The 26531-nt window shown below is 34.1% G+C and overlaps 1 protein-coding gene across 1 annotated transcript in view; it reads right to left on the bottom strand.

Moving 5' to 3' along the window:
- DENND1B (DENN domain containing 1B) overlaps positions 1–26531 on the bottom strand; it is a 244586-nt gene that overhangs the window by 150755 nt on the left and 67300 nt on the right. The window contains exon 4 of the mRNA XM_077775092.1: positions 1497–1546. Coding sequence (XP_077631218.1) covers positions 1497–1546 — 50 coding nt within the window. The remainder of the gene's footprint in view (positions 1–1496; positions 1547–26531) is intronic.

Below are 26531 nucleotides of genomic sequence, written 5' to 3'. Positions count from 1 at the left end.
GCTTAAATAGCAAATCAGGTTGCTTTTGAATCCAATGGCAGCCACCACCGACTCTGTTTAATTGCTTCTTCTGTTGACATTCTCACCCAGTAAAGTACCATAAAAATTACTATGGGCATTTCTTTAGCATTCTCTTCAAGAGCTACCCTATCCTGAGAGTAAATTTCCAAGCACAAATTAAGAGTTCAATTTCTATAGAAAAGCTTACTATAAGGAATTAAGTGAACTGTGACCGGAGTATCAGGCTGTCATACATAGTCTGTGTCATACTGCAGTGTAAGGTGCAATGTAAACCATTACACTGAATCTTCATCACCATTTGAAATATATAAATACATTTCCTGTTACTGGCCATACTCTTGCCATTAGACAGTAACTATGAATATCTGCTTCTATCACACCGAAAATTTTGGTTTTGAAACAGCCACAGGAATTATGTAAAAAGAAGTAAGTTACTTTATTACTATCGTGCCAATACTACAAACTGTCTTCAATGGTCAGGAAACACTGTATTTCGGGTGCTGAACATTTACCAAGAACGCCTGTAAGAGAACAGTTTTGAAAACAATTTCGCAAACTTCAAAAACAACCTCTAGTACCTGATGTGCCCTCTAGTGCCCAATGTTCACAATATACTTTCGAGATCTCTTATTTTATCTTTGCTATTAATTTGAAAATTTTAACTTTAACAAGCACAGTTCACTCTTCAGAAGGAGCTAAAACAGGGGTATCAATATTTATTAGTATCAATTAGCCCATCATTCACAAGGCATTATCTTTAATAGTGTACAATTTCAGATTTTTACTCATCTTTACTTTAGCCAAAATATTTTCCAAAAATAAATTTTGCTTTAAAACCCATCGTATCATACTCTTAAAGTAACTGATAATAGGGTGTGAAAATTACATGAAAAACAATAGGTTTTAGGCTCAAAGGCCCATATATTCTGTGAAATTCCAACTACACAGGTAATACTCTATTCATTCAGTATTTGTTCAGTAAAATACAAACATAATGAGATTTTTCAAAACTGCTTGGAGGGTTTCCCTGCAGCCTTCCATAATATTGCACTAATTCTATACAGCTATTCTTGGGAGACAACTAGTCATGGGTTTTACAATATCTCACAGATGGTCTTTTCATTTAGGGTGAAGTGAGATAGAAACCAGGATATATACATCTAATTTTAAAAGACACAATTCTAAGGCTCTGATTAAGGACACAGGAATATTTTTTTTTTCTGCAGGTGCTTACAATATGTACCTGAAGAACAAAAGGAAGAAATGGAACCTTAAGACTTCTAACTGGCAGAGAAAACAAAAGACAGTGATGTAAAAAAAGGCTACTTCTTTCCAAATATTATTTAATTTTTTTGTTGCGGTTAGAAGCAGTGAAGAGAAAGTACATTTCTTTTTATTAAGAAAACACGTGTAATAATTTTAAAGTGCTCACGGAGATAAGCTAAAGTGACTTTGAATGATGGCTTATACTGTACCTTTCAATGTCAAAGGGGAAACAGAACTTGGGCACACTCTGTAGTACTTCCTGCAAACGCAAATTAAAACAAAAAAAGCTTTAGAATATTTTAAAAGACGCAGTTAAAACTTTTTCTGAGACATTTGCTAGGGGGGAAAAGTTTGCTTTTTTTTTTTTCCTTAGGAAAAATAGCACAGGTTCCAAGACTAAAATAATTGATTATTAAAAAGGAATTAAGTTGGTGCTTTGGCAGATTGCACTGACAATGCCACGGAAACCCCAGGAGGGAAAGGCCTGGCCTGAAGGGTATTAACACCCTTCACATCCCCGCTGGGATTCCCTTCAACAAGGCCATATGGATTTTACAAGAAGCACCGCACCATATGGGTAAGCTACGTCTGCTGCTACTTGTACCACAGACTAGCCACAGGGACTTCTGACAGATTCTGGCTCAAAAATATAAATGTTGTTTCAATTAAAATGCAGGCAGAGAAAAGGGAATGAAGTTGGCAGCAGAATGAATTTCTGAGAGGTAAAACAACTCTACATGTCCCGTAGTAAAATGGTTAAAAAAAAAAAAAAGGCTTTCTATAGATAAAGAAACACATTTATATGTTTTTCTTGGTGAATTCAACAAGAGTAACATCAAGTTTATCTCAAATAACATTCTTTAAAAAATGTGTATCTAAAAATAAGACTTTAAAACAACACAGCTTCTATTCTATGTACTCTGGTTTATGAATTGCCTCATATGAAAATCGATGTTTTAACTGAGCACAGAAAATAACCTATTGATTTTGAAACCTGCAGTAATTTTATAGTCATTATAAAATAATTTTAAAAGCTTTTGGAAACCATACACGTTAACAATCATAATAAAGTACAAATAACTGTCAGACACTTGGCAAAAAGATCTATTTCGTTATAAACGAAAAACAACTGAATATTAACTCTGATTCTAAAATTAAACTTTAGAATTAAAGATAAGTTCAAAGCCACATGATTTTTACAAGACAAAGCAGAGATTTATAATAATGTTTCTTATTAAAAAGAAAAAAAAGCAACTATCTTCATGCAACAGTCGCCCCATCAAAACTACTACCTCTTTACCAATAAAATATACAACCAGAGAAAATATTAATATCTAAATATTTAAAAGCTCTACAGAAACATAATACTGAGTATTTTAAAGTAGAATCTATTAAGTTCTTGTAAACTATAGACTGCAATTAGGTATTAATTAATAATATAACACTGTAAAATTCCAATGGCAATACCTAAGAAAGCTTCAAGAGCTTTAAGACGCTGAAGCAGAAAGAAAAACATCATGTAAAAAAGCTATTTTCTACCTTTAGGGCAGGGTACCCTGGCTTGCTTATGCACACATACCTTTAAAAATATGAGCACAGACTCCATATTTAGAAAAAGCTGTTTTACTATTGAAAACATTCTGCTGAATGTAATCAAAAGATCCACTAAAGCTGAAATAATTTAAATAACTAAAACTGAAAACAGTTCATTTGGCCATCTAACCCTTGTCTTGTGCTACAGAAGTGAAACCATTTACCAGACCCACTCCGCATATGAACACTGTTTTGATATCCCCCCCAAAGTTCATATAATTTCTGTAACAATAGAGATATTCCAAACTCATTGTCTGCTTCTAAATATCCCCAAATCAGTAATATATTTCACATCAATTTTTTAAGACTCAAATTAAGAAGAATGTTTCCCAGTTAGTTGCTCCATCTTTCACACCCTCCCTCTCCCTCCTTCCACACGCAACACACAGGCACACACTTCTGCAAAACAGCCTCAGCTCGCTTCCCAACTGGCAGAAGCATCCCTCAGGGGACAAGTCTTTAAACCTCCGCACTCTTTAAAATTCAACCAGCCAGCAGGTCTATAGACTAGTGTATAAACAGTATAGACAAAAAAATCCTCTCTCAGCTTATGTCAGTGACAAAGCAACTCAGCAGTTGACTGTTTCTCCCCTGACAGTATAAGCTGGGTTTACACAGATCAATAGCTGAAAGTCCTACCTAGCTCCCAGGGCTCGGTTTTCTTCCTTAATTACAGGTGCTATTCAAACTGAAGTTAAAAAAGAGAGAGAGAGTTGAAGGGAGGAATAAGACACATGCAAATGGGGTTTTTTTGGATCCTTTCAGCAATAATGTTAATTGAAAATTATACTTTTATATGAATTGGAAGTGTTCATAAAGTCTGATACTTCCATCATAAAGTGATTTTGATATCACTCACACACACACACACACACACACACACACACACACAGTTCTGGATTGGGATTCATAGATTATGTGAAAGATTTAAGATCATACTCTTCCAAAGCTATGTTTCTGTTTTCTACAGGCTTTGTTTTCAGGAAATACCTAATTTCCTTGGCCAAGAAAAATTATTTGAATTTTCTGGATCATCCTAAGTCTCTAAAATATTTTATTTTTATACAAAAGAACACATTGACTAAAATGTCAAGTGTTAAAATATAGTAATAACAAAAGAATGACGTAGAATATACAATTATGAATAGCAAAAACAAAGGGCATAACACATATACATACATATGCCCTAAAAACAACACATCTACAATCCTTTAAATGACTGGAAATAAGGACTGATGAAAATTTATACATTGGGGTGGGTGTTTTTGGTACTATATCCCAGATTTATATTAATAAGCATTACAGTCAAATAAGAGAAGAGAGTAAACTGCTAGTGTTAGAGCGGTTTATTAACTCTTTATCCCATGAGGCTACTGTTCAGCATTATAAATTAATCAAATAAAAGGGGGGGAAGCATTTAAGAATCTACTTTTTAAAAAAACTAAAATATGTAGAGTTTACCTCCTAATGAAAGTTCAATCATTACAAAGGTCCTGGAATCTCAGAGAAAAAAAATCTAACAAAAAAAATCTAAGATGAAATGAGTCATTGTTGACATCAGTAATTGTTTTTCCTTTCTCCACCACTTCTTTCCCTGCCTCTAAAGTTCTCTTCCATGCCAATAAGGGATAAATGCCTAGTCCGTTTCATTTTCACCTATGTTTCCAGTACAACTACCAAATCTTATAGTATTATAGTTTAGATATTTCTGACTCAAGGATTATATATTTAACTACTCCCTAGTATCAATTTCTGACACTTCGATTTCAGAATGTGCAAAATTGAAGTAATTCTTTTAGTTGTAGTCCTTATCACCTAGAACAGCAGCACCATCTACCCAGTTACCCAAACCAAAACACAGTGGTTGTCTAGACTCCTTCCCTTTCCTGATTCCCAAATAAAATCAGTCATTCATTAAGTCCTCTTAATTCAATCTCATAACTACCTTGCTCCAGAGATTCTCAATGGGAGGGCAGTAAGAATTAGAAAGAGGACAAGGTGTTAAGAATCACTTGGGAGGGCTCTTCAAAATACATTTGATAGCCTACACTATAGACACTTAAGAGTCTTGACTCTAACTTAGTTTGAAACTATCCGTAACTAAGGAATAAGACTAACTGTATCAGTTAAGGGTGTTTAATATATAAGGAATAGTTATTCTCTCAGTGCAAAAGTGACAAGGTAGAATTGTTCAGGACTGATTAATTCAACATCTTCTTTAAGGACTCAGGAATCTGCTCTCCTTCTGCTTTGCTGTCCTGAGTTTGTCGGATTTGTCCTTAGCTACCTCTACTCATGGTCACAAAATAAGCTGCCAGAGTTCAGCATACCACACGAAGACACAGCAGTGCCCAGTGAAAGAAGCATTTCTTTCTGTTATCTCTTCTTATCAGTGAGGAAACCTTTCCCAGAAGCCCACAGGCTGACTTTCCCATTAGATTTAATTAGCCAGAAGGTCATAGCCACCCCTAAACTAATCACTGGCAAGGGAAATGGTTGTCTATGCTTAGCTTAGCCTTGGAGTAGTTAGAAAAAAGTCAAAATTCAAACTTACTCATTTTCCACTAACCATGAGGCATGTGATTTTATATAAAGAAGCTGAAGTATCAGATTTTCTTTCTTAAGACTCCTCACAAAAATTTTAATCAAGTAATTAAATTGATACCGAAGCTCTCAGGAAAAATATAACACAATATTATATAAGAACAGTTTTCAAATATCCATAATTTCATTCATTTCAGTAACACTTTCAAAATCATTCTGTAACAACAAGGGGGCTATCTGTCAAATCTAATTTTTCACCAAGGCCATAGAATTCTAAAAAGGTAATTCCTTAAATTTGAATGTTATCTCCCCAAATAAGTGAAAATTACTTAATACTATGAATTCAATCTGTTTGTGCTTTACATGAGGGGAATCACCTTTTTTTCCTCAAAAGAAGCATGTACTAAGCTGCTTAGTCACAAGCAGGCTGCACAGGGCAGAGCTGGATTCCCACACTGTGCGGGGACATGCGTCAGGGCCCCAGAGCACACTCATGGGGGCACCACAAGATGACTTACTTTTCAAGGGAAATACAGCTATACTAATAGGGTGATTAAGTCAGATTGAGTTTTATTACAAGGTAAAATTACATTAATATGGTAGGTTATACATAGAGCCTCCTTAGACACCAGCTTCTCGCATTTTTAAACAAGTTTGTTAAACTTAAGAGAATGAATTTTTAAACATAAAGCTGAGGAATAACCATCAGTATAAATGAATCCACTGTGGAATTTTTCTCTTGGTATTTACTTTTATGTACTATTTCAGTTAAAAATAAATTCCTCTTTCATCATTCCTCCTTAAATTAGGGAAAGCACAGCACATCTGAATTCTGACACTAAAACTACATAGGCTGGGAACGCTGTCCAAGTTATTTTTCACTTTCAAAAATTAAAAATAGGGGCACCTGGGTGGCTCAGTATGTTAAGCGTCCGACTTCAGCTCAGGTCATGATCTCGCAGTTCGTGGGTTCGAGCCCCACGTCAGGCTCTGTGCTGACAGCCAGCTCAGAGCCTGGAGCCTGTTTCAGATTCTGTGTCTCCCTTCTCTCTGACCCTCCCCTGCTCACGCTGCCCCTCTCTCTCTCTCTCTCTCTCAGAAATAAATAAAACATTAATTTTTTTTAATTTAAAAAATTAAAAATGAATTTTTATTGTTGGAAGATTTAAATAACTGCCAAGGAGGAAATACATTTTGCTATAAACGTAACTGTGCTGTGGAAACACAAATTTGAAGGATTTGGGTTCGTGTGGATCAGTGTTGGAAGGATGAGGAGACCTCTGTAATCTGCAATCACTTTAGTTTTAACCCAATGCCAATGAAAAAGCTGAAGAGGGCAGAGTGACGGTATAAAAAATATGTATGTTTACAAAAAGAAAGGTAGTTTTCTTGGCAAATAAAAGATATAATTCCCTCATTAATTTAAGAGAAGCATTTAAAAGCGGTGAAAGAAAACCGTACATTTAGATATATGCAAACGGGTTTCCAAAGTTTCTTTGTCAAAAATTCTATTAAAAATCACCTTCAAATTTTTATCCCTAGGTTAACTCTGCCTTTTAATCAAGGACTTGAATAAAAAATAAAAATAAAAATAATGATCCACCTCTAAGAAAAATAAATATAAAAACATTTAGGAAGACTCCTTTTCTAATAACTGTATGACGTCTCACCCCTTTCAGACGACTACCTCTTTGTTCATTCTTAACTAGTAATATTTACCTAGTTAATGTTAACTCCCTATCTTAACTAGTAACATTTTCCAGATCAAAGGAAATACCTAATAAAACATTGCCAATAATACTTATCTGCATTTACAGATACTAAAGCCTTTAAAAGCGAATATCAAGCAGTCATTTAAGATAAGTAGAATTGAGAGAAGTAGGAAAATACTTCAATCTTGAGGAAGAAACAAGTTTTATGTGAGTCAACCTGTAAGCTACCATGACTTCAACTCACAGCTAGATGTATCAAGTAAAGGAAATAGGATTCCTGATTTTCAGAACTAGGGAAACTTAAGATTAGATCATTACAAAAGAGGTGCACACATGCATACAGGCACGTGCATGTTAGATGGAAACTCACAGTCAAGGGCACCATGCCCTGGAGTCAAGCAGTTAATATTCATTGTCTGGTTCTTCAAGGTATTGGCTATGGGTTCCATTTACCTTATCTAGAAAATGGGAAGAAGTTATCTATCTTGTAGGACTGAGGATTTATTTGGGAATTTATAAGAGGGTTATGTGAGAATTAAACAGAAATCCATATAAATGACTAGACGATGACAGGTATATAAAAACCTCCTAACAACTCTTAGCTTTCTTATTAATCAGTTACTTGTTTGAAGACCTCTTACACATCATATGAATTCCAACAAATATTTACTGAGTAACTACAACAGTAAGTTCTTATGTTCAATGACCTGTGCCAAAACATTAGCATACGGAGACATAAAATGATGACAAATATTATACTGAATAATTTATCTGCCTCCTTTAAAAATTTTTAATGTATTTTTAAAAATATAGATTCATGAGGATAGGGATCTCTCTCTCTCTATATATATATATATGTACACACACACACATATATATATATATAGTGCCAACAGACATTTTTTATTTAAGCAGGGTTTCCTAATAAAATTCCTTTTTCATGCACTTATTGATCCACATAATAAAGATTAATTAACAATTCTAGGTAAGGTACTGACCAAGTGGAGGAATAAAACTATCTCTGGCTTCCCTCTACAACCTCAAATTAGGCCTTTCCCTGGCAACGATACAGTGTTGTGGTTTTGTTTGTTTGTTTGTAACAAAGATTTTGTTAAGGGTACCCTCAAAAAATGTATCCTCTCTTTCCGTCACTGCCCTTTAATAGTGCTCTCTCTCTCTCTGTTCTTTGTTAATCTGGATTTTATATTTTTCTTCAGTCTGGCAAGACTCTTGATTCCTATTATTTCTGTGGTTCTTCATACTGAGGCTGCGTGCATAAGGTCCTCTTGTCATGATGTTCACGGCATCTTCTCCATCCACTGTGACACATTAGAGAATCAATTTTTGTATTACAGATAACAAATAGAGAAAGGATATATTCCATAGCAGTAAAATTATAATTATCCCTTTTCCCTGGTCCTGCCTCAACCTAGTTCAGAATTATGCCTGAACTGCTAATTTTCCCTAGATACTGAATCTTGTGATATATCAGATGGGAATCTGGTCATTTGTCTGATGCTTTAAGAAAGAATAGAATCAGTCGGTTAAGTGTCCGACTTCAGCTCAGGTCATGATCTCGCAGTTCGTGGGTTCAAGCCCTGTGTCAGGCTCTGTGTTGACAGCCAGCTCAGAGCCCGGAGCCTGCTTCAGATTCCGTGTCTCCCTCTCTCTCGGACCCTCCCTTGCTCATGCTATCTCTCTCTCTCTCTCTCAGAAATAAATAAAAAAAAATTAAAAAAATAAAGAATAGAATCTTTAGTTTTAAAGCATATATCAAGGACTGTACACTTTTAAGATGTTTGAAAAATATACCTCTAGATGGGTATTATATTCTGGGAGCAATGATATATATATTATTTGTTTTTGCCTTGAAGGTCCATGGAGTCTGTAAAATCACCTAGCAGAAATGTGAATCATGGTATATTTTAAAAGTTTGGAAAAATCATAATTGATTATCTATTTAGCTATTTGGAGGCTTTGTTTGAAAGAATTCATAATTCACAATTATAAAATATAAACTGTTTTATGAAGACCATTTACTTAAAAGAGTATAAAGTCTAATCAGTACTCACATATTGGCAAACTCCATGTGAATTTATTTATATGAATTATAAATATGTTTATATATGTTCATTTACCAAATACTTAATGTGTGAATGGGAATCACAGACCAAAAACAATCTATTTATAATGCAATAAGAGCAATGGCATAAAAAGTGAAAAATACCAGGAAGTCAAGAAGACAGACATGGAAACCAAATTTAGGAGTGGTGCTTCTGCAGAAATGTAGTGAAAGTCTCAAGGGAAAAAAAAAATCCTATCTAAGTAGAGAAATAAGGGAGAAGGAGAAACTGGCCAGGCTACAGAATGAGAAGAGGGAGGCAGAAATGAGGTAAAAATGGTCTTCCCTCATAGGAATCAACATGTATAAAACAAAGGTCTGGAAATTAGAGCGAGGACAAAGTTTAGACGAATGGTAGGAGAATGCAGCTTGAGAAAGAAGCAGAGGACTAGATATATAACACTTTTAGGCAAACTAATAAGTATGGACTTGAGGCAAAGAATGGGGAAACCCATTCTTCTTGGTTTGCCCAGAACAACTTTGCATATATCCCCTCAGAAAATTATCAATAGCATCCCCCTGTTACTCTCAAAGGTATCCAAGTTATAATAGAAATCAGAAAAGTGGTAGCCGGGGGCTATGGGGTGAGGTGGGGTAGGGGACACAGTGAGTAACCAGCAAGTAGCAGGGAACTTCCTAGAGTGCTAAAAAGTCTGTATCTTTAAAGTAATGTGGGTTACACAGGCGTATGCATCTGCCAAAACTCATTTCATTGTACACTTCAGATCTGCATCGTGCCATATAAAAATCATCAGTCACAAACAACTAATACGTAAGTATCTCAGTTTGGACAATAAATCATGGTTCACTCACCCTAAGAAAAACAGGGAAGCTTTGAAGGGTTTAAAGCAAGAGAGAGAGACATGAATCGCCTTGAATTTTAGAAAGATCACTCTGGCTATACTGTGTAGAAAAATTTAAAAAGGACAAAACTGAAGACTAGAAAACAAAAGCCTTCTGCAATAATCAAGGTGAGTGGAGGTAGCCTGAAATAAGAAAGTTATAGCAGAAATGCAGAGAAGGGCACAAAATTAAGACATACATGGAGTAAAGATGGAGACATCAAGGGAACGGATAAACTGGTGCTCTAGAGAGAGAATTAACCTAGATAAAGACAAAGAAAGGGAATGGCACTGCTTAAAACATATGGATAAGAGATAGGACTGACTATTCTATTTTCCAGTGTTAGAAAGAATCATCATCATTCTTCATATTTCTATGCTCTCCTCAACAAATACTCTAATATCCCCAGGTTATCAAATCAGTAAATTTTCTCAATGATGAAAACATATCATATTTTTATTTTCCCAATGACTTATTTCAAAATATAGTTTATAGAGTGTTTAACCACTTCTAATATTATAATCACCATATGCCACTCACCAGTAACCAGAGATAAATGAAGTTAGTAGCAAACCAGAAAGCTCTAGTAGTTACAATTGCCATATTAATGGAAACAAAAAGTCTCTCAAATCTTTGGGGGCCTATTCAACTTTGGAGCTCCTCTCATGCCTAACTAGAGCCTGGCATATCACTATTGCTCTGAAAAATTTTTGTTGAACTCGTGTTAAATAACACTGCTTTAGCATCATCAGAATAAATTTGCCTTGGCAGACAGTTCAAGGAAATGTGACTTAAGAATCTGCCTGTTTTCTTATTTTATTCTTTTCCTAAATAAATATATGATAAAACAATTGCTTACTCTGTGCCAGGTTCTAACCTGAGCACTTTACATATATTACCTCATTTCATCCTTACAACCACCTCTGTTTTGTTTCCTTTTATATGTGGGGTAAAAAACAAACAAACAAAAAAAGAAGTCAAAGAGACTGAATAACTTGTCCAAAAACACACAGCTAGCAAATGTTAGAGTCAGGACTTGATCTCATAGGCTAAAGTTTCTAACCATTATTCTCCATCCTATGCATTTTTCATGGAGGTTCCAACATATAATCTGAAGATGCTTAAATGCAATGGCCACTTGGTCTCTATATGGTGGATATTTACCATATTTATAAAGAACTAAGATTCTACAATTAATATTACAGAAACAAAGTTCAACCTACGGTGTATGGAAATATAAAGCAGACCAGGACATGAAGGAATCATGGGGAGAAACGAGATAATATGTAAATACAAATGTGAGTCTTACCTGCCCTAGGTTATTCTAGTCCCTTGAAATTAAGTTCTGAGGCAAAAAATAAGAAAGAAAAAAAAAAGAAAGAAAGAGAAGAAAATGCTGTATCTACCTACTCTTGTTTATTATTACTGAGAATATCAGATTTATAGTAAAAGCATACATCTATCTCCTTTCAAGTAACAGATTTATAAAGAAGGCCTTAAGTTGATTTTTTTTCTCCCAGAGGAGTAAAATACAAAGTAATTAAATATGAAGTAATTAAATTATTTAAATTAAATAATTTAAAATCTTGAAATAAAATCATGTGTCACATATCAGAGCATCCGCCATACCAGAACAAATAAATAATATTAGAGTAACAAAAGCAGAATGAAGTTAAAAAAAAAAGTTAATAATAACAGAGGGATTTAGGGATGAGAGAGTATTACCTTAGGCTCAAGTATAAAAATGTGTAGACAGGTCAAAGCTGTCCGTATATGGTCAGATGGACAAAGAAAACTGTAACTCAGAGAGTAAACACCCTGGGTTCGCTTGTATCTTTAACAATTCTGTTCAATGAAGCTTGCTAGACGTTTTTATCCCTTTCAATCTAAAGCAAGAACTAAGTACTTAGTAATTAAAATAAAACCTTATTCAGAGATAGTCAATAGGCAGGACTAAAAACCAAGACTCCTGGAGCTCTGACCATATATTTTAGGTTTTCTTAAATTATCCAAGATTTTTCTTTTATAAAAAACGTCCATGCCCAAAATCTTTAATATGTCAAACTACAATTAAACTTGAAGTCATAGTGGGTTTTTTTGAATGAATATTTCTTGAAATTATAAACAAAAATATTATGAGCTATTATTCTGCAAACTTATTCTACCCCACCCATTACAGAACATCCACCTCTTGGAATAAAAACGTAGTTCACACTCTCTGCTGACGTAATCTTTGGCCTCTTGGTGAGATTATAAGTAAAGGTGCCAATTTTGGTTTTAGTTCTTGTAATGCAGAAAATTCTTTCTATGAGAAATTGAACTGTGAACACTGGTTCTTTTCACACACGGAAAGCCATCAAGCAAGTCTCACCAAATAGCAATGAGTTTTGATCACTCCTAGTCTAGTCCACTTTGGCATAAATGACCTTAAAAAGAAAACACAATTTCCTGAATCTCTTGTAAAGGATTTTCCTCAATAAACCAAAGACTACATATAGTCTTTTGATAAACTTTCTCAGTTAAGAAGAAATAATTCTCTTGACTAAATTATCTCATCCCTTCTATATTCCTTACAACATGTTATTGTATTGAAATATATGGAAACCAAGAGTAATTATAAAAACAGGAGTAGCTTATTTGTAAAAAAACAGACAAAAGTTAATTCGGCGAAGTTAGATTCAACCTTTGGTCAGCTCAAAAGTAGACCTAGAATTATTCTCTCTTTCACTGAAACTTTTCTTAAAAGTGTGATATAAATTCAGCAAGTCTCTATCACTTAAAAAATTGTTNGTACAAAGAGAGAGGAAGACACAGAATCTGAAGCAGGCTCCAGGTTCTGAGCTGCCAGCAGACAGCCACAAACCTGAACCGTGAGATCATGACCTGAGCTGAAGACAGACACTAACCAACTGAGCCACCCAGGAGCCCTCCATGACTTCTTACTGTTGATTCTTTTCAGCCTGCTGCCACCAGTGATCTCTAATTTCTTCTTCTATAGCCTTTTTCCCAGTCTTTATCACATTTGACTTTTCTGCAATGTGTCACATTTCATTTATTCATGTAACATGTATTTATTTACTCAGTATCTACCAAGCACAAAACACTTTGGATTATAAAATGAAAGTGACCTTCCCCTTGACCTGAGGAAGCCCGGGTTTCTCCATAACCATTCTGCTTACAAGTGTCTTGCTGAGATGTCTATGTCCACTTTATCTAGATCTCCTCCCATGTGTACCATTTCTTTTCCAGTTGCTTCATGACTCCTTCTCTACAAGCCTTCTCCATCGGTGGCCCCCAGAGTTCTGTCTTTAGGCTTCATGTCCCCATAGGGAATCTAACCTCACTGCTAAACACAGTGGATAAAAGTCTGGGCTCTCCAGCCAGAATGAGAGGTTCAAAACCCACGTCAGCTACTTAATAGCTGTGTGAAATCATGTCATCATCCTCTCCTAAATTCTAGTCAGAGATTTCCTACTACTTAGAAGACATCCCTACATGTCCAAAATGGAAAACGCCATCCTTCCTTCAAAACGTGCTCCTCCTCCTCCTAATACCTTATTTCTATGCTTTCAGGCTTTTCCAAACTTTTTCCAACTTTAGAATCAGGCAGCAAGTCTTCTTTCGTTATACATAAGCACATCAGAAACTAGTTAAAACCATATGGACCTCATGTCTGCATTCACCAAAATGACCACTAGACTGCATTGTTGTCTTTTCTGGTCAAATAGGCTAAGGGTAATGATATGCGTTACAAGTCAGTACTAGCTTACCAAGATAAGCTGTAACGTTATCACTTGTCTAGAAAAAATGTATATGAATTAACATGTAACTATGTATTTGAATAATAATTTATAATAGTAACAAAAATAATGAATACTTAAATAGAATATTTACCATCACAATTGGCTAAAATATTTGATTTTTAACAACCATCAAGTTAATTTTTGAAATTAGATCTGTTTAAAAGCCAAACATTAATCAAGTGTTATGTACTACTTGAAACATTTCTATGAAATATTATACCTAACATTGCGTCTCTAAGATTTAAAGTCTAACATATGCAAAGCCTATTAAAATGCACATAATTTAGCTTACCCAAAATGAAAATATATCTAATAAATAATACTATTCATCTGGCCTCTTTTAGCTCTCCCTTAACATACAAATGCATTCCTTTTCTCCAAAACATAGCAGCTGGGAATGAAAGGAAAGATTTCAAATGATCATTTTCACATCATATTCCATCATCTTTTCATCAGTTTTTCCTAGCTTTTCTTTGAGCCCATTCTTTTACAAGAGGTCTCTTTTTAGATCAATCCATATTTCCATAATCCACACTGCTGTTTCCTCTTATTCTCCCCAGGGTGGACTAACCCCCACATCCACAACTATGGCTTACAACTGTCATTAAGCCTTACAACAATAACAAGATAACAAAAGAACGGGTGGGGATGAGGCTAGCCCATACCATATGTTGATCAAGTTCAACACTTTCAGGGAAGAGAGAATATGTTTTAAACTTCATTTTTAATAGTAAAATACTTTCTATATCTACTTATTCTCCCCAATTACATTTTAGGCTTAAATTTTAAGCATTAGTAAACAACCTGGCAATATTATTTTAAAAGAGCATATCATCTGTTAATAATGTATTGAAATGGGAAGGGAAAATGGAAATAACCAAACAAAAAGGTAAGGTGGCAACTTATGGTTAGTTATGGATTCTTGTAACCTGCAAGCCTCACTCAACTTAGGCCAATTCCTAAGAAATAAATTTCCCCCAAAGGTATTTTTAAAAGCAGTATACAGTTATAAAAAGCAAGATTATTTCAAAGTAACATATTCCATGTGAATTAATATTGACTTTATGTCAATTATCAAAAATTTTATTTTTCCCTCAAGTAACATCTGAAACTATGTTACTTTTGTTTCCATCTTTTGTTTCATAGTTAACCAATCTTAACTTCTTTTTCAACTAAAAATTAAGAAAATTTTAAATGTAACATTTTGAACTGGCAGACCTTCATGTTTCTATCTTAAATTTAAATATTATTTTTCTTTTCCTGACTTCGGAAGAATTACTTCTGACTACTCAGCCTATGTTATGTCGCTTTGAAAAATATATTTCTCAACTGTTCTCGCGAAGATTCAAGACCCCTAAGAGAACTAATTCCATATTTACTTCTGTCAAATGTTTATTGCACAATAAAAAGTAATTTTCTCTGAAACCACATTTATCTTTTTCAATCTACATCATCTATTATTTTTTCCTTTCTGTAAGTTGGCCAGTAATGCCTGATGTGCCGAAAAGGGTCTGAATCGTTTGCATAATTAGAATATAATAATTACACCTCCATAAAAAGTATAAAAACCTCACTTCTAAAGAGCTCATTAAAATAAAACTTATTCACCTTTAAGCAGAAAAATAAAGTCATTTTTTTCAGGGGCTCAAATATTGTTATCTAAAATGTATGCAGAAATTCTCTTTTCAATAGGCGTCTGCTAGCTTGCATAAGTTTGTTTCCTTAAGAAATACTTCGGCTATTAAGCAAATTTCTAAAACAGCACTGCATTTTTCCAAATTAGTATCTCTGTTCGCAATAATATTTTAAGACTTTAACAGTGGAAAATAGAAGATAAGCATGCAGGTAAAATAGGAATGTGATCTCATTTTGCCTCAAGCATTCTAACACTGCAGCTACAAAAGAAACAATTTGTGTATATAAAGAAAGATGGGTAGAGAGAAAGGCAATGATAGTGATTTTCTTAAATTTAATTTTAAGTACTTTCCCCCATGTTGCCACTTATTGATAATGTTTTATTCTCCTTCTTCTTTAGACAAAAGAATGTACAAAAAAGCTAATGCTGTATCTACAACACAAATTAAATAAGAAGTAATTGATATTTCAAGGTTATTCAGTTAGATCACTGATAAAATACTGAAATATGAAACCAAGTATGCAAGCATGATATAATTCTTTTATATCAATCATATCTCTTTACACAATTTTATTTAATTAAAAATTAAGAAAGCAATTTACCTTAGAAATAAGTGTTTATATATAATACATATGCTTGTAAGGGCAGTGAAATAAAAATTAGCCATCACACATCAAAAATTGGTGCAAGACATTTCATCCTTCCTATTTAGAAAAACAACAGTTGGGATAGAATGCAATTATTTCTTTTGTCTCTGATGTGATCAACTGATACTTGAAAATGATATCATCAAGTCCAAACAAGTAAAAAAAAAAAAAAAATCTAAGTTTTACACATCTGCATTTAAACATTTATTTTGAATATATTCAGATCTAATATTTTCAAATAATTTACATCTTCTTTATAACTGCTGCAAGAAATAAAATTTAAAAATGTCCAGATATCAATCTCCTCCAATTTCAAATCATAAAAGATTTTATTTGTTCTTGCCAAATCCTTTTGAAATCATTAAAAGAAGAAATACAACTGACCCTTGAACAATGCAGGGGTTCTGTGTAGCAGAAAATCCAAATAACTTTTACTCCCCAAAAACTTAACTACCAATAATCTATTGACTGGAAGCCATACTGACAACAAACATAAACTGTCAGTTAACACTTATTTTGCATGTCATATGCATTATATACTTTATATTACTAGTAATATATGTGTATATACTGTATCGTACTTATAGTGTAAGATGTACACATTATATATTACTTATGATGGATACACTGTATATTACTCATAATAAGATAAACTAGAGAAAAGAAAATATGATAAAAGAAAAAGAAGAAAGAGGAAACACTTTTACCGTACTGCACTTTATTGAAAATAATCTGCATATAAATGGACTTGTGCAGTTCAAACCCATGTTCTTCAAGGGTCAGCTGTGTTTCTTCTTTGATAGATGTGTACAAAGGTTTTTTTTTTTTAAATAAAGAACAGGCATTCTTCCTAAACCATGCAGACTAAATATGAGACATCACTAAACATGAAAAGAAAATTATATATGGTGCTGAGTATATTTGTTTTGGAATCTGCTTAACTGGCTGGCTACCTGCAGTTATAAAAGACCTATGAAGATACAGCTGAAGGGCTATGATTTAATATGTTTTTCTGTTATTGTACAATATATAGCTTCTCACTACTATTCACACTTAGAACTGTAACTCAAACGGTTTCCAAATAAATCCTACCAAGATTTGCTTAATGGAATTTTTATTATTGTTGTAATTTAGAATTATTATGTAATACGTGCACTTTCCTCAAAGCATTTCTAAATGCATTTTTATCACCTAGCATGGGAGCATATACTAGGTTGTCAACATATGTTGAATTTCAATTGTTTTTGAATTTTAATTTTTTTAACCTTCTCTAGAAAGGTTAAAAAAGAGAAGGGGCACACAAGTCAGATATTCATCATGAACAAATAGTCATGAAGCTGCTAAATCTTCATGCCTAACCCCTCCACTAAGCCATGTCTTTTCATTCATATTTTGATGAATCCCTATTACATAACAGCAGTGTGAAATCTGCCTTAAATTTAATATTCCATACCATTCTTAAATCCATTTCTCTGACATTATTTGTTCCTATTGTTCTAAGGTTAAGATAACCTATCATGAATTTATTCAATTTCCCTTGGCCTATCACTCATTCATCTAGTCTTTCAAAAACCATTTATTCAGAGCTTATTGTGAACCAGACATTGTGCTAAATGTGGGAATTGTAAAAATGAAACTTAAAACACACACACACACACACACACACACACACACACACACAGACAAAGGGAAGCAGACATATTCAAAAAGGAAATACAACTGTAGAATACAGAGGTATACCCAAGAAGCTATGGATGTGCAGACAGGTTACTTTGGAGGTCAGGAGAGCCTTCAAAGAAGAATTAATTTTCAAGCTAAGATTTAAGAGTAAGTAAAACTGGATGACAATGAAAGAAGAAAAGGAATGGAAATGGGCAGTAAAAACAGAAATGCCACATGCAAAAATAAGAAATGGGACCTGGGAAAAGTCAGGGATGTTGTATGAAGGAAATCTGATCTTGGCCTCTAATTTGCTGAATACTCACCCAAGTGCTCCATACCATTTGCTGAATGCCCACCTAAGTGCTGCATACCATAAACCCTGCACCGAATCCTGTGAAGTAACTATCATGTCATTCATTGTAGAGGATACCTATTTCATGGAACAAGGCATAGAACTGACAAAATTCAAACTCCAATATAAAAAATATATACAAGTCTTCTAATTTAACACAAGAAATAAAATTCTAAAGTCTGATGCTATCATTCTACTCCAATATCAAATCATGACATTCATTATTCTTTCTTCCAATATACTAGGGTGCCATACTTAGTTACCCTACACACACACACACACACACATACGTGTGTGTATGTATATAGTAGTGTCTTCCACTCATCCTTTAAAAGAGGACCAAATTAAGGAAAATACTCATGGTCAAGGATAAGGCTTAAAGATCACCCACCATGCACTCCTCCTAACTACCAGCATCTCCAAAGGAATCTCAGAATACAATCAAAACATGGAACCAATGCCATAACTATATTCTCATCCTAAATACCTTTCTACTGCCATCTTAGAGATCTGTAACCTGCCTTCTCTTCAGTGGTACCCTAAAAGCTGGTCTCTGACAACCTTCAATCCCAGAAATAATCAATGAAAATTCATACTCTTCCAGCACACCAGTTTAACTGCCATTGTTCTGTATGTGCCAACTGGCAATACATCTTGGTAAAACAAAAGGCAATATTGCAGACAGGACCTATGCATAGGATAAACTTCCCTTCTCGCATCCCATTACTCCTTTTTCCTCAAGTCATGTCAGTGTGGGCACAACAGGCAAGAAGATATAAGAAACAAAGGTGCTTTCAACATTCCTGAAACGGAGTCTTCCTAGAATATTGCCTTTTTTCAAACCAGCCTCTACCATGTGTTTTTCATTTTTTTCCACCTATCTTAAACAGGAAAGCACACCGTACCATTGCTCCAAAGCTAATCAACCTTCCACTTGGAGTTGTGATGCATTCTCACCCCTACAGCCTGTACATTAGTACCTTAGCACATATAGTATGTTTCATGATTAATTTAACTTTGTCTACCCTACTGGAGTATGAGCTGAGAACTTCTTATATTTATCTTTATTCATCTAGTATTAGAAAAAAATAATGTCTAGTGTATACTCAAGTAATATCTGTAATTGTGCTATCTCTGCTAATTCTTGTTATATAAACTAATCTTTCCTTTTAAAATGGCCTCTTGCTATTTTACCTAAACATGGTCTTCCCTCAAGTCTTTTAATCCTAAAAGCTACCAAAAATTTACTACATATTGCCACCACTGGCAAAATTAGTCTAAAATTACTACCTCCGCTTCCTTACTAACCACTAAACTCTTGGCTTGCTTAAATGTGTAATGTCTTCCTTCACAGACTTTCTACATTATACCATTAGTAACTTTCATGGCATTTATTACACCCAGCCTTTGTTGCAATTATATGTAGAAGTGAATACTGTAAAAACAATAAACAACTATTTGCTCCAACATCCCCCATGTATGCAGGGGAAAATTAAAATTCAGAGAGAAAAAAATTATTTTCTCAAAGTCATACATTCAGGTTAGTCTTCTACTTCTAGTAGAATACAGAGTGATAGTTCACTTTGGACTCTCAGCCCTATCTTAAAACAACCAAGATGTCCTGCAGTAGGTGAATGGAAAACTGCAGTACATACAGGCAATGGGAAAATATTCAACACTTGAAAGAAATGAGGTATCAGACAATAAAAAGACATGGAAGAAGTTTAAATGCATATTACTAAGTGAAAGAAACCAATCTGAAAAGGTTACGTATTTTATGATTCCAAATGTATGACATTCTGGCAAATGCAAAACTATGGAGAAAATAAAAAAGATGAGTGGTTGCTAGGGGTGGGGATGGCAGGGAGAGATGAACAGAACACAGAGAATTTTTAGGGCAGTGACAATGGCTGTATGATATTATAATGATGAATACATGCAATTGTACATTTGTCCAAACCCACAGAATGTACAACACCAAGAATGGACCTTGAGGAAAACTACAGACTTTGGGTCAATATGATAATTCCATGTATGTCCATCCTTGGTTAAAGAAGGCATCAATCTGGTGAGCGATGCTGATGATGTAAGAGGTTATACATGTGGGGAGCAGGAGGCATATGGGCAATTGCTGTATCTTCCTCTCAATTTTGTTGTAAATCATAATCTGCTCTAAAAAAATAAAGTCTTTTAAAAAAGCTTTTAATAAAGGAGCTCTGTTCTGAAATGGTTTATATAGAGATGTGTACATAAAGTGAATATCAGAGAGATAGGTACATAAAGTAAATATTCCTAAAAGTCCTATGAAATAAGAAAACTGAACTTCTAAAACTTCAAATGGGCTAGATCTCAAAAAAATTCTTAGAGTTTTCAAATTCACATGATTAAGGTAAATTTTTAGCACACTCATCTAGGTTTATCATTTGGTTTAATATATATAGCTGCCTTGGGCTTTTTTTTCCTTCAACTCATGCAAGTATACTGAACAAATAAGCTAACATGATATAATGTTTAAGATTATAAAAAATGCAAATTTCTACTCAATTAAATTGAGTCATTATTCTGGTAAACTTATTTCAACAGTAATTACATTGTTATATGTCTGCTTAAACAGAATTTCCAAATTCTTTAGGTTACTAAAATATTAAACTATTATTAAATTGAGTTAATTAACATATAATTATTGGGTACCCAGATAATTCCTAAGAAAGAATATAAAAATATTGATTACTAGGCATAATTTACATCTATAGTTTTCTCATTTTTGTATGCCATAAAATGGTTATGACTTGGGTCATGTTAACAAATGTGCTCATTTTCCCCACTTTACAAAGATGTACATGGAATGTGTCTGGTTTCGGAAAGTTGTATTATGGGTATTCTTGAGGTCTGGTAGTCTGTTAACAAACATGCTGGTGCATGCCATAAAATTCTCAGTTACCCGCCCCTCAGAGTGTTTCCTTTTCTGTGAAATAGAAATTACTTAGGTTAAAAGTTATAATTAATGAGTGTTTAAGACTACACCAGAGGAGCTCCTGGGTGGCTCAGTTGGTTGAGCTTCCCACTTCAGCTCAGGTCAGGATCTCACTGTTTATGGGTTCAAGTACCACATTGGGTTCTATGCTGACAGCTCAGAGCCTGAAACCTGCTTTAGATTCTGTGTCTACCCCTCTCTCTCTCGCCCCTCCCCCACTCATGTTCTGCCCCTCTCAGAAATAAACATTAACAAAAAGAAGACTATACTAGAAACAACAGTGTCCAAAAAATACAACTATGTATATGCTTTTGTTTTCAAAAATTAGCTTTGTCCTAAAACAGCAATTCTTGGGCTTTTCAACCTCTTATATTCTTGGAACTTATTGAGGATGATAAAGAGCTACTACATATATATATACTATATACATATATATTATATTATAATACATTACTGAATATTGAATACTGAAACTACATTAGAAACTAAAATAGATAAATTTTTAACAGATCTAGGAATTCATTTGAGGACAGCAATCAGAGATGCACTACATGTTAAAACAACATAAAAATAATGGTCATGATGATGATGAAATTAGTTTGGCCTTGCAGATCTCTAAGAGATAACTTAAAGTGTCAGTGGGTTCTGAAAAATGAGAGGCTACAATTAAATAAAACTTAAAATGTGACTTTTGTCTGTCTTATGTGATAATACTTGATTCTGAAAAGAAGCTATAATTGTTAAAACCCACTCAACTTTGATGGGCTTGGATTCTTGGGTTACTAATGTCTTTGCCTACAATGTAAAAGGTTATTCTTACCTCACTGTACCTCCAACATAGTCAAAATTCTGTCTTAACAGAATAGTTTCTGCACTTAATACTGAGTTTACTATGTCTTTTATTATTTAAAGGGAGAAAAAGTACAAAAGTTGATTAATGAAATAACTATTCAATAGTATTCCTGACCATCTTCATTTTAAATATTTTATTGTCACTTTGATTTAACAAATAACCAAGTGTAGCCTCTTGGATCCCATCTTATTCAAACATTCAAATCTTCTAACAGCTTTGTAAAGTTTGCCTTCCCAAACTCAGACTCTAAATATAGAAAAAAATAAAAAAGCTTCCAGGATATGTTTTTATAACTAAAATTATTTGGAGATTTCCTAGAGGTTCTTTAAAAAGCACAGAGATCTTTTGTGTTATAAAATGAGATGATAGAAATAATTTGGTTTGTTTCATATGTTATTATAGTATGTGTTGCAGAAAAAACACTGGAAAATCAGAAGAGATGCTTAGCCTGCCCTAGTTTGAACTTGCATATGTAAAATTTATGAATAGGAATGTTTCAGAAATCATATGCTTTATAGGAAGTCCCTAGAGATACACCAATGCCCTTGCTATCCATAATGTGTTTTCCTCTCCAGAAAAACAATGATCAAAATCTCTTATGAAATAGCTCTGTTAGGTTTTTCTGTACTTATTAGAGTTCTGGTAGTACCTTGCTCAATTATATTAAACAACAACAATGTAATATTGCCAGTTACAACTTGAGTTGTTATTTTAAATGTTTACTTGACCATAATCTTTACTTCTTTATTTTAAATCCCTGGCCAGTAGTCCTCAACTGGGTATGCCCATCAGACTTACCCATGAAGTTTTACAAAAATGCATCTGTCTAGGCCCTACTCCAGACATCCTAAATCTCTTTACTTGATATTCTTGGTACATTCTTGCTATATTATGTCTCAGGATTATTGTATGCTGTATCTCAAGATTTTACCTCAATACAAATTTTGTTCAGTTACCTTCATAAATCAGATATAACTTTAACTCCTTTTAAAACAGGCCTATTCTTTCTTTCATTTTCCCTATAACCTTTTTGAATGGCTTTATTATCTTCATTTTTCATACGACAGAAACAACCAAATTTTCTTTTCCATATTTTATTTTTATTATGAAATCTCACCAGTTCTTTCACATTTGCTTTTGTTTTTTTTTAATCGTGTATAGTTTACAATTTTCTATTAGTTTCAGGTATACAACACAGTGAATCAACAATTTTATATATTATGCACTGATCATGGTGAGCCAGTGTCTCCATACAACATTATGACAGTATAATGAACTATATCCCCTATGCTGTACTTTTTATCTTGTATGTCTTATGCCCATCACCACCAACCTTTTATACATTTGAAAATTATCAGTAATACATTACGATTAACCCTCTATCATCTACAGGTAGTTTAGTTTTATTTTGGATGCTTGCCTTAAGGCTCTGCTATAAGCTACAGGCCACAGTTTATGTTTTTAACAAAGTAGGTCAGTCTCAGAGCCTTGGAAAAAGGTTGCATCAGGTATTTCAAACCACTGATACTTCAAAGAATAGTCTCTTGTGTACAGGCCTTTGAGCTGAAGATAACTTTCAGCCCATTCCAAAAGACTGAGGCAGGACTTCTAAGACTTAGAAGCAGACATTTCCATGAGACTGTTAAGGCAAAATCCAGCAAAACAATAATTACTTGAATTGTACTGAATGAGGACAATTTTATTGTTTAAAATATTACTGATCCTGCTTAATGATCTATTATCTGGACATTTAAAGAAGGCCTTCCTCCTCTTCCTACACTATCTGTAACCTACAACAATTTAGTAAACTCTGCTTCTACAAACTGAAATATGTTTAAGTTACATCTTATTCTCACTCATTCCCTCCCTCCCTGAATTCAGAAACTCTAAGGCCCTTCATTTTTCTACAACAATATTGTTTTCTTTCATAAATTCAATAAATCTTTCTTTCTACCAGTATATTACTGGAAAATTGTTTTCACTACCAAGGTCTTAAAGTGTCATTTTTGAGAAAGATGCTTGTTTAATCAGCCATGCCAAGGCACTCTGAAGGAACAAAGATTACCTGTACTTAGGGAGCCTACAAAGTCCTTCCAGAAAAAGTGGCCTAATGCCTGGCTGACCGGATTCAAACTGACAGGTGGTAAAGAAGGTCCCTTCCTCATACTCCAGGAACCTTAGCAAGTTTTGCAAACTATGAGAAGAGAAGAATTTACCCAAGTTTTAGGTAGTATACGTAAAATCTGGGAAAGATATTTGCCTGGACATAGTTTCCCTAGCTTTGGGATAACAAGTAACAGGGGCTTTCAAAAGCCTGATATTAAAATCCTGTATGAAAACTTTTGGAAAAAAGTTCATCATGTAGACATAGCAATTGTTCTACACTGCACAGTTCTATGTATGTAAAGTAAATTCATGGAGGCCTATAGCCTAAATTAACACTCCTGATGCACCCATGCAAATAATCAGGGCAAACCTTTAGGGACTTGATTTGTTATCTACAATACTCTTTCTTTGAAATTATTATGCTTACAAGAGGAAGAGTAAGACTATAGGACAAACTTATGAAAGACTGAAATGGACCAAAAGATTACTGGTTGTTTTCAATGGGAAACAAGCCATTGCCTGACACACTCTTCTAGGGGCTCTGTGCCTTTCACTGTCTACTTTACAATTCTGTAAACTGATAGTAATACAAATAATATGTATCCACAGACATGTCTCACAGAGGGACAATGGATTTCCCTCCTCCCTCACCTTTCCTAAAGCCACTTATATGTCAATTTGTATATTTATTACAGCATTCTTAATTTATCTATATCCTACTGAATAATATACAACATTTTACTCATACCTTCAATCAATTAATGAGTTAAAAAAACTTTAAAATAAAATGTTAGATCTGTATTAGAGTCATGATTATATTTTCTTTTAAAAATTATTCTTTAATAGCAGATCCATTTAGTCTAATAGGTAAGTAGAAAGAAAGGAAGATGACAGATCTAATAAGGGCTATACTATGGAAAGTATAAAATGCCAAGGGAACTCCCAGGAGATATATTCAATCCAGACCTGTGACATAAAGAAAGGGCTTCTTGAAGTAAATGACCTCTAAGCCAAAACCAGAAAGGCAAAAGGGAGTGCAAGTAGATTAGCATTTCAGACAGAAAGACTCACATGTTCAAAGACAGAATACAGATAAATGGTACAGAAGGGAAACTAATGTTCAACATAAAATACAGACCATTTTTAAAATAGAGAATGGGAAGGGAGGCAGAAAAAATAGGAGGCTACAGGTGTAAACAAAGGACTTGAAACAAGAAAACGTGATGGTGTTAAGAAGTTGGACCTTATCTTGAAGATGTCAATGGGGAGTAGTGAGTTTAAATGAGTCTTGAGCACTACAAGCTCTGGAATCAGTGTCTGGCTTGAAATAATGGCTCTACTACTTAAGAGTTGTATGACTTTTGCTGGGTAAATTAAGTATTTTGTAGTTCTGTTTCTTCATCTGTAAAATGGGAATCATATTAGTCCCTTCAGTTCACAAGGCTGTTATTAGGATTATATGAGCAAATACAGGCAAAATACCTAGAAACTGCCTAGCACATTGTAAGGAGCCAATGAAAGTAGTGATAGGAATAGAGTATTTGTTTTTTAGAGAGAGCATTCCACTGTCTTTTAGATCATTCTAGTTACACTGTGGAGAATAAATTAAATGGGGACAAAAACAGAAAGAAGATTTGGGAAGATGTGAACTAAGGACAGGATCCTAGAAATAAAGAGAGGTGGAGATATTTACAAGACATAAACGAGGCATAAACAATAGGATTTGAAGACGGATTGGCAATAGCGGATGGATGAGAGGAAGGAGAGGTAAAAAATAATTACATAAAGTCCTCAACCTGAGAAAGAAGTGTAAGTGGGAGCATTCACTGAAATATGACCTACAAAAACAAGTACTCCAAGTTACTCAGGTAACACAGCAGTCACAGTATTACAAAAATGAGTCTGGAACACAAAAGGAGGAATGCCACAAAATTATCACAGAAGATAAAACACTTCAGTTGCATTATGAAGAAAGTACACCAGAGAAATGGGAAAAGGTCACCTGTGGCATGTGAAATGGCCCAGAAGCATAACAGCCTGCAGTTTATGTGCAAATAGGAAAAGTACTACAAGACTGAAGGTAAATAAGAAGTATGACCTAGGGTCAGCTCTTCATAATCTTCTTTCCTAGCTAAAAACTGAGCAGTCTTAACGATTTCTGATGCCTTGGCCATTACTAAAAGATCGTGGCTCCATGGTTCTATGACTTCTGCTGATAGCCACCCTGAAAAAAAAATAACTAAATAAAGAGTAATAAACATTTGCCAGTTAAACAGCAATTCAGAATTGAATTGCTGAAAGTCAACAGGAATTTCAGGAATTTCAGAAAGCACACATTAGAAAGAATTTTTAAATATTAGTATTTAATATTTTTTGCTATTAAATTATATTATAATT

Source organism: Crocuta crocuta, unplaced genomic scaffold (assembly GCF_008692635.1).
Source record: "Crocuta crocuta isolate KB4526 unplaced genomic scaffold, BGI_CrCroc_1.0 scaffold207, whole genome shotgun sequence".
Taxonomy (NCBI): domain Eukaryota; kingdom Metazoa; phylum Chordata; class Mammalia; order Carnivora; family Hyaenidae; genus Crocuta; species Crocuta crocuta.
This window is presented reverse-complemented; position numbering and strand designations above follow the sequence as displayed.